Raw genomic sequence first — 12,862 nt, forward strand, 5'->3', positions numbered from 1 at the left:
TTTTGGAGAGGTGCACGTCAGGCTACGGCGTATGGGTGTGCGTCTATGCGTAAGCTACGACTGTAGGTTCGACGCAGAAGTATAAATCAGCCTTTAAAGGGACAGCATTCCTAATTAAGTACCTATCCGTGTCATTAATGTTAACCAACAAACACGCACGTCGTTAAAGACGGCACGCGATGAATGGTCGGGAAGCAACGTAGTCTGACATGTTTCTTGTCCACGACACGACAAGATTTTAGGAGTCAAAATCGTGTAATCTGACACAGTGAATATCAAAAATGACAAAAATATCGTGTAGTCTGAACCCGGCATTAGTGAAGGCGGGATAGGCGGAATCGCGCTGATAGCAGCGCTCTCTCTCGCGCACGCTCCACTTATTCAGTTCTCATATACAGCGCGCGATCAGTTCTCAGTGCTCAAATACACACACAGCAGGTCTTATTCTGCTTCTTTTTCAAAAATTATAAATATTATATATGAACAACTATAATTTTTATAAGTTGCTCCCTTTTCACTACTGTTAAAGGGATAGTTCACCCAAAAAGGAAAATTGTCATCATTTATTCAAGTTTTTCCAAATTCAATCCTTGATTCAAATTTCTCATAAGCATAATTAATTTGGTCTAAAGAGAGAAGAATTAAAGACCCGGTTTCACAGACAGGGTTTAGACTAAACCAGGATTAGGCCATAGTTCAATTAGGACATTTAACTAATTTTTATTAACATGCCTTAGAAAAAACATTACTTGTTTGCATCTTGAGACACAACAAAGGCACTGATATAGTTCAAGATCAGTCAGTGCAAGTTTCTTTCAGTTAAAACAGCTCAGATTTACACTTTAGTCTGGGACTAGGCTTAAGCCTTGTCTGTGAAACCGGGAGAATGACTATTTTTGTTTGAAGTCTACATATAAAATAGCTACCAAAATAAAAGTTGGTAACTGCAGTTTGACAAAGTAATGACTAAAAGTTGACAAAAATGCAATGACTTTTCGTTGACTAAAACTATGAAAGACTAAAATGACTAAAATGTGACTAAGACTATTAAGCATTTTCGTCTCAAGATAAAGACTAAGACTAAATAAATAATGCCTGTCAAAATTAACACTGCACCACACTTATGTTTTTTAAAGTTAATCTGATTTTAACTTGATGCTTTGTTTTATATGGCGCTCATGATGACAAATACATGTAAAAATATTAAAAAATAGCAAAAATGACTGCTACAGAAATGTAAAGACTACTCACTGATTTACTGCAACAATAATGTAATGTCAAACATGATCTTATTCACTTAGGGGCTTTCCTCAAAATAAATTATTCATAAATTATTAATTAGACTAATGACCATTTACATAACATTTTAAATTGAGTGACAGCCCTATAACAAACTAATTCATTAGACTGTTTAAACCTAATAATCATATGTAGTAAGTACAGATCAATGTAAGTGCAGATTATACCTATACCAAACACCCAAAGAAACTCATCCTGCTCCAAAGTCAAGGCTGAAAATGGCGCAATGGGTCAACAAACAGAATAAAACATGCTACTGCATTAAAAAAAAAAAAAGGAAATTTCTGACAGCAAGAGCTGAGTGGCAGTTATGCTTGCAGGTTGCAGGACACTTTAATGGGCAGAGTCTTAGTACCCACCCAACCATTACTCCCATAGGGCAAGGAATAGTAGCAGTGCATTGTTATTCATGAAATGCTGTGTGTGCTGTGCTACAGATTTAAAACACGGCCAGACACGAGACACAGCTGTAACCAAAGCACCGCAGTTGTGATGAAAAATGAAAAAGAGGGTCATTCATATATCAAAAGAAAGAGAAGCATGACTCCCCATTACTGTAGAAGAGAAGAGCCTCAGGCAAACGCATAATGTAACACTAAATGTCTGTCTATTACATTTGCACAGCCCTAAAGCAGGTTCAGGCCTTTCATCTGCCTAGTATGCAAATGACAATCTGAATGGAACAAAGTGAGAAACAAAGTTAAAATCTCTAACCCAGTTTGCTCTGGAGAGCGCAAAAATTATTCAGGCACTTGAAATCCACATATTACAATTCCTGTTCTGTAAGTCATGTTTCCTAATTAACTTGTGAAATGAAAGCGAGGTGTCTGCTATATTGCATGTTTTAAAGTCTCTTCTGTCCCTTTGAAAATACAACGATCCTGGCATGCTAATGGAACTCAGAGCAATGACACAATGTCTCCTTTCTGGAACACAGTCCCAAAATTTCACTGTCCTGACTTTGACTGTAGCATTAGCATTCCATGTGAGCTCTCTCCTGAGATTTCTCCTTCAAAAGCAAGGGGACAGTCAGTGTTCTGTATCCAGACAGTGGTCTCAATGTCCCACTGTGGCTCTGCACTACCTGATAGACAAGCTCTAAGACTAAAAGATAAAAGATCTCAGACCTGGTCCCTCTCTCTCTTTTTCTCTCTGGATCCACGCTTCTAGTATTGATGCAGCTCAACTGCAGGAACATGCTACCTACAGATTGTAGGAAATAACAGGAAATCGAATGAGAAAAGGAATCAAGAAGAGAATTTAATTGAAAACACAATCACTGATGGCCACCGGCTTTTGTGGATGCTGGTGTTCCTTCCAGGCCTCTTACACTACCGTCAAACGTGTGGTTTCTCCTTATGTTTTGTAATTTATTCTTGTGATAGCAACGATTAATTTTCAGCAGCCATTACTCCAGTCTCCAGTCAGTGTCACATGACCTTTCACAAATCATACTAATATGCTGATTTGAATTTTTATTATCAATGTTGAAAACAGTTGTGCTATTTTTGCACAAACCACAATATGTTTTTTTTATATATATATATATATATTTCAGCATTCTTTCATACATTGAAATTTCAAAAGAACAGCATTGATGTGAAATCAAGTCTGTCACTTTTGATTATTTTAATGCATCACTGATGAAAACTATGAATGAAAACCACAAACGATCGAATGTTAGTATAACTACCTTAATTAAACTGAATTTCCAAAACACATGATGGTACACTAATGAGTGAATGAATGATGTAGAAACTTCTTAAATGTGAAATTTTGAAGTAAAAGAATGCAATAGTATTTTCTTATAAAGTGTATACTCTGATGATATTTATATTACTTACAACTTTGAAACCATCCCCACCAGCACCACCCTCCTCCTTTTTTTTTTTTACAGTGAATAAGGAGAAATATTAATATTCATGATGAAAACTATACCTGATTAATCAGTGAGACAGCAAGCATATCAGCAGGTCTATTATGATTAAAATTAGAGGTATCACACTAAACAAAAATGCTGCCAAATAGCACTAAAAGTGGTTCATTGGCTTGTAATCATAGGGGAACCAATTTAAGTGCTATACAGCACCTTTGTCAAATGGTGCTATGTAAAACCATAAGAGGAATTCTTAGATTTTAGATATGTTACTCCACTCTCATACGTTTGCTATTATGGGAATTTACTACAATGGCAAAAACTGTTTTGAATCACTTTTTTAGCATGCTTTTCTGAGGTCCAAAAGTCTTGTGTGGAGTGTGTATTTCCCTTATAGGAGTGTTGAGATTCACGTTATCTTCAGGAAATACACTTTATTTTAATGCCATTTTTAATCCTTTCCCCAAATAAACTAAGAGACTAAGAGAGAGTTAGGGAACCTTTAAAGAACAATGCAGGGGTTTAACAGGTTCTTTGTATGGCAGTGGTGTTATATAGCACCTCAACTACCCCAAAGAGCTGCTGAGGAACCAAAATTGTATTGTGTGTAGATGTAGAAATGAGTTTTAGCTAAGGGACCCCCTACCATCATTTTGGAAATTCCTGCCCAAGGGGCGTTACCAAGATGGCCACCAAATTGCCTTAAAGGAATTTTAGTAAAACTTCATTGTGTCAGTTTTAAATAATTCAAAACATTTGTATTTGTAAGTTGATAAACTACCCCTTTAAGGGCCAAATAAGGGTCACTTAAAAACCTGCATCAGTCAACCACTACAGTTTTAAAATAAAACTGTAAATATAAATAAATTAAAACAGTTTTCTCAAGTTGGGGGGAGATTTAGCTGTCCGAGAGAGAATGTGGCAATTTTACAGAGAAATACACCCTGTCCTTCACACATACCTCATGTACAAATCCTCAGCACTGCATCCACCCAATTATCAGGCACTCCTTCTTCACAAACAGCATGCCTGAACTCTGAGGGGACACGAGGGGAGAGAAAAATGCGAGAACTTTGCCCCAAGTCAAAGAAATGAACTATTCCATTCAACACATTGCTAAAGCTGGAGAAGAACTATCACACCATCAGCACTGACCATTACAGCAGTCATAAATAATCCATTCCTGTCTTTCTAGAGAGTTCACCCGCTCTAATAATCCTAACTCATGCGTGGCTCCTCTTACCAACTGCAGGGATCTGGACTGTCATACGAGACTTAATAAATAACCGGAGGTATGCGCATGGCTTATGTTCACATTCCTCCGGACACTGTTCGAGTAAATATTTAATACCGGGATGTTGCAAAATTCATATTCCTGCACAGAGGAGTGGGATGGTGGATGTGCATTGTCTGCATAAGTGAATGGGAGAGGACTGGGCTGATATGAGTAAACGAGAGCGGGGCTGTGGGTCAGACGCTGTTAAGATAATACCACACATACTCGGGAGAGATCAGAGTAGCGGAGAGCTTACAGTGAACAGTGGTTTGAGTTGAAAGAGAGGTGAAGTGATGATAGACACTGAGGGGGGCGGCACAGGTGAGACAAATACGACAGAAATAGGAGAACTGTCTGGTTATCGGTTTGTGTGATTAGATCAGGAGTACTTGTTAAAGAGCAAAGACAGAGACGGATCCTTACTAACCCCAAACAAGCTTGCGTGTGACTGTTGGGTATTTGGGTGGGTGGGAACAGATTATCCATCAGAATGTAGATGTTTCTGATAACATGTTGCAAGACATACCAGGTGTCATTTCACACCTACTATTTATAATTCACTTTGTATAGGACTTATCTAGATGTTTATATAGTTATCTCAGTCAGCCTCACCTTTAGAGATGGTCTGTTTTCTATCTCAGGAGTTTTCAAACTTGATGGCAAGGATCCGCTAATACAATAATCTCTTGCAAGGATCCACATGCTGAAACAAAGAAAGTTACATATTTCTATGTATTGTGACCCACAAACAGTGTGATATCATAATGGCAACACTTATACAATATTAATTACATTTGTTTTTTATTGTCTGCATCTTCATTTTGCCAAAGCAAAAGAAATTAAACTTCTTTAAAAAATAATGTATTAAATATTACAGGAATAATCCTGAAGAGAAACATTTTCAATTCAATAAAATAAAATAAAAAACAGAGGGTAGTACCTTATAACACTAAGTGAGCATAAAGCAGACCATGGCAAGAAGAAACTACAAAGATACAAAACAAATGCAACCTATTCTTGAATTTGTTTTTAAAAAGGGAAGGATAGATAAACACTTAATAAATTACAAAATCTTACTGTTAGGGCTGTCAATAGAACAATCAATTCATTATTTCCGGTTACCGGTATTTATAAAGCCTGTAAAATTCCATGGTACTTAATTTTTTAATATTTAATTTTAAAAATAGTTCATGCAATATTAATGTAATATTTACTTATTTTTAGTTTAGTTTTTTTATTATTTTATATTATATCCATTTTTTTTTTCTTCTAAATTTTTCCTAATCATACCAAATTAACTTGTTAACTTGCCAGCCCTACTTTGGTTCTTCATAACAGTTTTTCTTTAAACTTGACTCTGGTCTATTCTTTGACAGGTGTATGACTATGTCTGGCAAACGTATGAACCCAGATCAAGTGCCAAGCAGACAGTCAAACACAGTGTTTCTAACCTGCATCTGTTCGCTGCTCGCCTTTTGCCCTCAAAACAGGTGTTATGTCCAAGGGAGAAGGCCGTGCCATGCGCCTGTTGAGTAAAGACAACACAGGCTTGTCTGCCCTGAGGCTGTGCCACACACACAGGGAGAAATCACAACCACATTTGCGCACACACACAGAAGATTAATACACAAAAGCACCAGGACTTACAACACCACCTGCCCCAAACACAAACAGAGCATGATGGGTAGATTAACAAAGAAGCCAAGCAGAAGCTGTGAGTGTCAGTGACAGTCTGACAGAGAGAGAGAAAGACACACAGAACACGCTCTTGCGTTTAAAAAAAGCAAGCTGAGGATTGGAAAAGTGTCGATGCACATTTTTACAAGTTGCACTTCTTGTAATGATGCAGCATATTTGAAATGCGGCAAATTTTTGTGAGTGGAAACCAGTCATTTTAATAGGAAAATTTCCCAACGCAGATTTTGCAATGGGTTCAGATTGGTCACACAGATTTGCCTCATTACCCAGCAGAAAGCTGTTTGGTTTGAAAGTGACTTCTATGAGAACTGTACTTCATACATCACAACAGAATTGTATATTTTTTTTGTCTGTGACGCTAAGGTAACCACACCTGGTCAACATTTACCATTGTTTGCCAAATTTTCAACAGCAAATTTCTACCAATTGTCTACTAGAACTTTGTTCCCAAAACAATACTCTAGCGGACAAATGATCAAACAAATAGTCCCACCTCTTCCCAAATCAATGGTCAAGCCTGTGTTGTTGCATAAGACTATGGGTCACTCAAAACAAGTTTTTAGAGATAAACGCTCAGCTTATAGTGATGATAATTTATTATAATTAATCTATATGATTTATATTAAATATAATGATACCCATAGTCCATTACAGACAATTATAATCCATTTTAACCCAAAGTTTGTTCAGCTAACCTCATGGTTCAGGCCCCAGAGGAAATACTAGCCAGTGTTTACATAATGAGTTTTGTGAGTGTTTCTACTCAATTCGTTTGCTTTCTTTCTACAATAAGACATTCAACACCACCAAAAACGGCTATTTACTTCAGCTAACGGACGGCAAGATTAGATCAGCAATGGGTAGGACAGAGGGAAACAAAATATTTACCCACTTCAGCAGTGTGTGAAATAGAAGAGCTCTGTGTGAATGGATTTAGGACGGCTCATACACACAATCAAACAAAAGCTTTGTTTGACAGGAACATTCGATTATATCTTAATCTTATTACGCATTATTCTGTCCTTGCGTTTACCCACTTGTCAGCCTGACCTGCTCTCACAGATCTCTCTATCCTGTACTAAAATAATAATAACAGAAAAAGGGTGTTGAGTGGCTCTGACAATTTACTGATAATACAGTTATTTTTGAAGAAGCAGCGCATGGTCCAGAAATCCTTAAAATCAGTACATCTGCAGTGGAAAATGCAGCCAGCTACCGTTTAAACATTTTCACTGTTAAACAAGCATGACATATTAGGCTACCTGAGAGCACAATAACTTAATTATCTAATGTCATAATTGCAGCATAGTTTTTGATCTGCTTGATATGCACCCACAGGCTCCATTATGAAAACAATGCCCTGCAAAAGTTAACAAACGTTAAGGCTGCAGGGGCTCAGAGTCGACGTCTGCGGCGTCGTTGGAGGCCTAGTCGCGTTCAGACAGTAGCAAGTGAACAAACAGCAACACCTTCTCAGCCCGCATTCTTCACATTCTCCTCTATCACTCAAAGACATGTTTATCTTTCTCTCTTGCTTCCAAATTACAGGGTAGAGACAGAGAGAGGGAGGGCTTCAGGTGCTCCAGAACAGCTGGCGAGTTGAAGGGAGAGAGAGAGAGAAAGAGGTGGATATGAAAATGTTACAAATGAGTATCTCTTGAGAGATGAAGGGTAAACGCAGAACCGCTAGTTACGTGATGACTGATTCTGTAGAAGCAAATTCCGTGTACACACACACACACGGTCATAGACAACCTGGCGTGGAGCTGCATTGTGGACTCAAGAGAATAGCAGCTTTGTTTCCCAGGGAACATCTGAACACACAGCAAACACAGAACAGTAAACAACACAAACCAGCACTCAAACACAAATCAACCGTGGGACATCCCCAGTGCAGTCACACCGGAGCGCGAACAAAAGTGTTTGCTATCATTTTCTGGTTTGAAAGCATGTAATTTATAATGTAACAAGAAACTGTTCTACTTGCAACAGTTAAAAAACAAAAACATTAGGAGTACATTCATGTTGATGCAGCTCAACAGCGCAATCAACATGCCTATACAAATCTTGATATTTGCTGCCCTCTGGTGTTTATTAACCGTAGTAGCTACAACTAGGATCAAAAAACAACTTTTTGCCAAAGGACTTGTGAATTAACAGAATTTACCAGGCATAGAGGCCTATAAACATTTGCAGCCTTTAACTGTATGTATGTTTATATATATATATATATATATATATATATATATATAATATATATATATATATAGTTAAATTCATATATGTTATTTCTACGATGCAGGTCATTTCAAAATAGCATTATTACTTAATATTTACGGAATAAGGCAGAAAAGAAAAAGCGAGCTCTGCTTATCAAGCGATTGAGTTCTTTATAAGGAATCCAGAACGCGGAATTTCTGGCTAATATATAACTGTAGGCTACATACTGAGGTGAAATGTCTAGAGGAATTTGTCAAGTCAGATAAAATAAGTCAAGTGAGACCATTTCTACACAGCACCAACTCAAAGTTTGTTAACGAATCGGACCAAAGTGCTAGTCCCCATTATTTTATTGTGTGGCACCTCAGACAAATTGGGTATGAATCAGGACCTAGTTTAAAGTTAGTAAGGTTATTTCATACAGTAACTTGTGTACAAGGGGTCAAAAAAATAAAAAATAATTTAAACCTTTCTACCTTGCCATAGAAAGAGCCCAAATTTTACTTCTTGGGTGTCAATTTTCAGAAAGGTAAGGTAATTTAAAACTGCTTTTTAAAAAATAATCACTGGAACACAAAATATATTTTGTCTAAAGCATACTAGATCATGCTTCCTAGTTTTTCCAAGATCAATATCACAAAAAAAACCTGCATTAGAGCATTTTTCCATCAAAATGTTAGGTGAGATTTACATATAAATGCAGTATTTCTATTACTTTTGAGAAACTTGATAGCAAAGTGAAGGACACATTTCTCTTTCAGAATTCAAAACAAATCAGTAGGACTGGCATAGAAAACCACTTCAAAAGTTGTAATTGAATTATTTTATCATGAAGTTATATCTCAAAGATACTACAGCACAAAGTTAAAGAGACCGAAAGAAGCAACATCTTTTATTTTCCTGCACCTTTGTGACTTGACAGGTTGACATTTTCTGGATGGGAAAAACAAACAAACGATTTAAAAAAAAAAGTGTTTTAACATTCTAAAATAACTTATTTGTAACTTCTCACAACAGGTTCCAACATTTGAAAAATGGAAACAAAACTTAACACACCTACAGCCAAAACCAGATCAAAAACATTAGCCTACTCTGTGCAGGGAGCATGTACACAGACCTGTAATGTAATTATGGGATGATTTTGAAACAAGAAGTGAAGTCTAGCCATCCTCCTAAATCAAACGGATCATATCTTACAAGCCCACATGATGGCACTGTTACCATGCTGCAATCGCAGTTCAGCTCAATACAAAGCTGGTTGACTCGCATTTGTCCATTAACTGCTCCAAATTCCTCTGCCAAAACTAGCAGCAGGGAAATAAAGACACTTGTCTTAATGAGTAAATCAATTAGCATTCTTGCCAAGAACTGATACAAATCCAGCCTTACAGTTCATCAGACTCTAAGCTGATGATGCAAGCAATTTGCCTGAAGCATCCAAGACTGAATTAATGTGAAATATGACTCAAAGACCCAGAATTGAGAAAATAAAATAAAATAAAAGCACATCAATTTAAAATATGGGAAGTGGGGGAAAAAAATACAGAAAATTAAGCCAATGGCTTTAGGAACAGTAAAGCTTAAAATTTTTTGCTTTCGTCCCTGAAGGAAAGTTACACACAAACACAAAAATATTAAATAAGACAAAGACACAGAGGTTGGTTTCTCACAAAAGTTTATTTTACACTTCAAGATTTCTTGCTTGCAGCGGCAACCTGCAACAGAGCATAAGGAAAAATATCAGGATTAAGAGACAAATCAATCACATCAGTCTGGTTATTCCCTGCACCGTCGCCCCAAAATCCTTGAGAAATTCATTAACTGTGGGGAAACATTCAGGAGCCTTTCAGGTTTTGGATGTGATCTTAGCCAGGAGATTAGGAGCAACATTCGCTTCTACGCTGACACTGTTTTTGCTCATGCCACCAATGAGAAGCCAAGCATATCAACAGTGCTCTGGAAAGAGTCAGAGTGCAGATGGCACAGCCAAGGCAAGCACAACACAAGAAAATCACGTTAACTCATCTGAATTCAGCTCATTAAGGGGATCAGGCAAAATAAAACGCCGCCATACGGCAGCCCAGCGAGCACGAAATTCAATCGGCTTGTTTACTTCCTCCAGCATCGGATTGGCGTACAGCGGTAGCTCGCAAGGAAAGCGGAGGACCAAGAGAGGGGCGAAAAGCAAGCGAAGGCTTTGGAGGAGATGTGCATGCATTTCCTTTTTGAATATAGTACTGTGTCCACACTAAATCAAAGCTACTGCAGTAAAAAATAACCATGAGGCCTTTTAAGTGAAAATAGGTTCATTACATTCAGTACCTAGATCTGCTCGTTCTCATGCTGCATTGTGCAGCAACATCATTTTAATTCCTTTGAAATTTGATTACACATCTAAGGTGAACAGAATTTTGTGAACTCTGAGAACCACCATCTGTTGTACGGTATCTGACTAACTTCAGAAGCCTGACTTGGAGACTAAATCAATAGCATCTTAAATCCGATTTTACAAAAATCGATGTTACAAATGCTCAAGTTCACAAATACAGTAACCTGATAACACTTCTTACCTGCCCAGCAATTCTGTCCAGGTCTCTGGTGCCCTGAGGGGTCAGCCTACGCCCACTGGAAAACAATTGAGAGTAACACCACCACCTGCAATAATACAGATCACATATAGTCACAAGCAGCCTACAGGCTACTCACCCATTGGGGTCTTTCTCCACCATCTTGAGTCCCTCAAGGGCCTGGAGCACTTTACGGGCAACGTTCTTGGAGCCCACACTGAAGTGAGAGGGGCACACGCCGTTCCTCTTACGGCCGCCATAGATCTTTGTCATGGAGCCCACGCCAACACCTCCACGCAGGTACAGGTGACGCACTGTGGAGGCTGAGAGAGGACAGAGAGGGTCAGGAGAAGAGATTTCTTCAGGGCAGTGGAGGACAACAGGGGGCAACATGCCAAGAAACATTTCACTTTTGCTTCTAAAAGAAAGAACCAACACGAGTCTGTTCAAACTCACAGCAAAAAATACAGCACACATGGCATAAAATCTGTAACAAACTCAGCTCTTAATTTTACACAGTGAGTCAAGTGGGAACTTCAGAGAAAGAAAGTTTCATCAGTTTCTCAGCACACAGCAGAAAATGCTGATACATTAACAGGACAAGGTCACCAATAATTGAGCCCAATCCTGACACAATCGCTTGCATTAACCATCCATTGTTTTCCACCAGATTCTCAGAGTAAACATTTAGAGCCACAAAACTGTCATCATTTGAAAAACACCACATTTTTGCTTACAGCACAAAGTATTCAAACAGATCATCAATCACAAAACAACAAAAAGTTAACCACGCTTGTGCATACTAGAAAGCAAGCTAAACATGTTTTTGCTCCATCTTACTTAGGGATGGGTACCGAGAACTGGTATTTTTTTGGACCGGTACGTAATTGGGTCAATACCGGAGTACCGCGGCAAGAGTGAAACGTTCGAAAGTGTGGGCTCACGTTACAAATCTAAGCGACACCAGTGTCAGATGCAATATATGCAGTAGTGTAATAGTGAACAAAGGAGGCAACACTAGTAATATAATGAAACATTTACTAACAAAACACAACATCTACCTCAAGCAATGCGCTGTATTATGTCTCACTGCTCCAGCTCCAACTGAAACTCGCGAGACATTCACATCAAATGTTGATTCGGTAGTAGTGATGGGTCATTCTTGAACGAATCTTTAATGTGGCTCGGGAAGAGCGAGTCGTCTCGGGGAATGATTTGTTCAGTCGCGCATGCGCAACATCCTACAAGTTCTGTACTGGAATTAGTCAAGTAGTTCACCTGTTTCCAAGTCTCCGGGTTTTTCCGAGTCATTCGTTCATCACGTGACAGACCTATAAGCTTAACCTATGCAGTCTGAGCCAGAAAGAGACTTGATAATAACCAACTCTTTATTACCTTTGTTACAACAGTGTTATGTAAAAGAACCATCATGACAGAAATTCACACATTAATAAACTGCAAGAAGTAAAAAGCTACAATTTGAGACCAGAAACGCATCACGTAACTGCAAGAATATTATAATAATTATAATGATGATAATACTACTACTAATAATGACTATGCACCTGTTTGTAAGGAAGCTTGTAAATTAACTAATTTCTCTGAGCCAATCATAGACTGAAGACCCAGTTAAACAATGAATTAATCTTGTCTGTTTCTTATAGCATTATAGTTTTGTATTGTTTGTAGTGTTATCAACGTTTGCGTTAGTAGACGTGTTAGGGAAGTAACACGTAACAGGTACACTAAAAGGGCGGTCAAACAGCAGAGGTGGGGGCAAGTCACACGTTCAAGTCTCAAGCAAGTCTCAAGTCCCTACCATCAAGTCTCAAGCAAGTCTCAGCAGAAATAAAATGGACCCAAAATTTTCGGATTGTTTCTTTCACTTTGCATGACATTGTTCCATGCCTACATTGTTCTTGAAAA

The 12,862-nt window shown here is 38.1% G+C and overlaps 1 protein-coding gene and 1 long non-coding RNA gene across 2 annotated transcripts in view; one reads left to right on the top strand and one right to left on the bottom strand.

Moving 5' to 3' along the window:
- Positions 1-2,636: 2,636 nt before the first annotated feature.
- The window catches only part of LOC107714728 (uncharacterized), a 12,728-nt gene continuing 2,502 nt past the window's right edge, over positions 2,637-12,862 (top strand). Inside the window, exon 1 of the long non-coding RNA XR_001637006.1 lies at positions 2,637-2,647. This is a non-coding gene — a long non-coding RNA (uncharacterized LOC107714728). The remainder of the gene's footprint in view (positions 2,648-12,862) is intronic.
- The window catches only part of LOC107714711 (40S ribosomal protein S19), an 8,415-nt gene continuing 5,580 nt past the window's right edge, over positions 10,028-12,862 (bottom strand). Inside the window, exons 4-6 of the mRNA XM_016520672.1 lie at positions 11,076-11,259; positions 10,940-10,994; positions 10,028-10,084 (exon numbers count right to left, since the gene is read on the bottom strand). Coding sequence (XP_016376158.1) covers positions 10,058-10,084; positions 10,940-10,994; positions 11,076-11,259 — 266 coding nt within the window. The 3' untranslated portion in view covers positions 10,028-10,057. The remainder of the gene's footprint in view (positions 10,085-10,939; positions 10,995-11,075; positions 11,260-12,862) is intronic.

The sequence above is a fragment of the Sinocyclocheilus rhinocerous genome, unplaced genomic scaffold (genome assembly GCF_001515625.1).
Source record: "Sinocyclocheilus rhinocerous isolate Xijiao unplaced genomic scaffold, SAMN03320098_v1.1 scaffold2194, whole genome shotgun sequence".
NCBI classification, from domain to species: Eukaryota; Metazoa; Chordata; class Actinopteri; order Cypriniformes; family Cyprinidae; genus Sinocyclocheilus; species Sinocyclocheilus rhinocerous.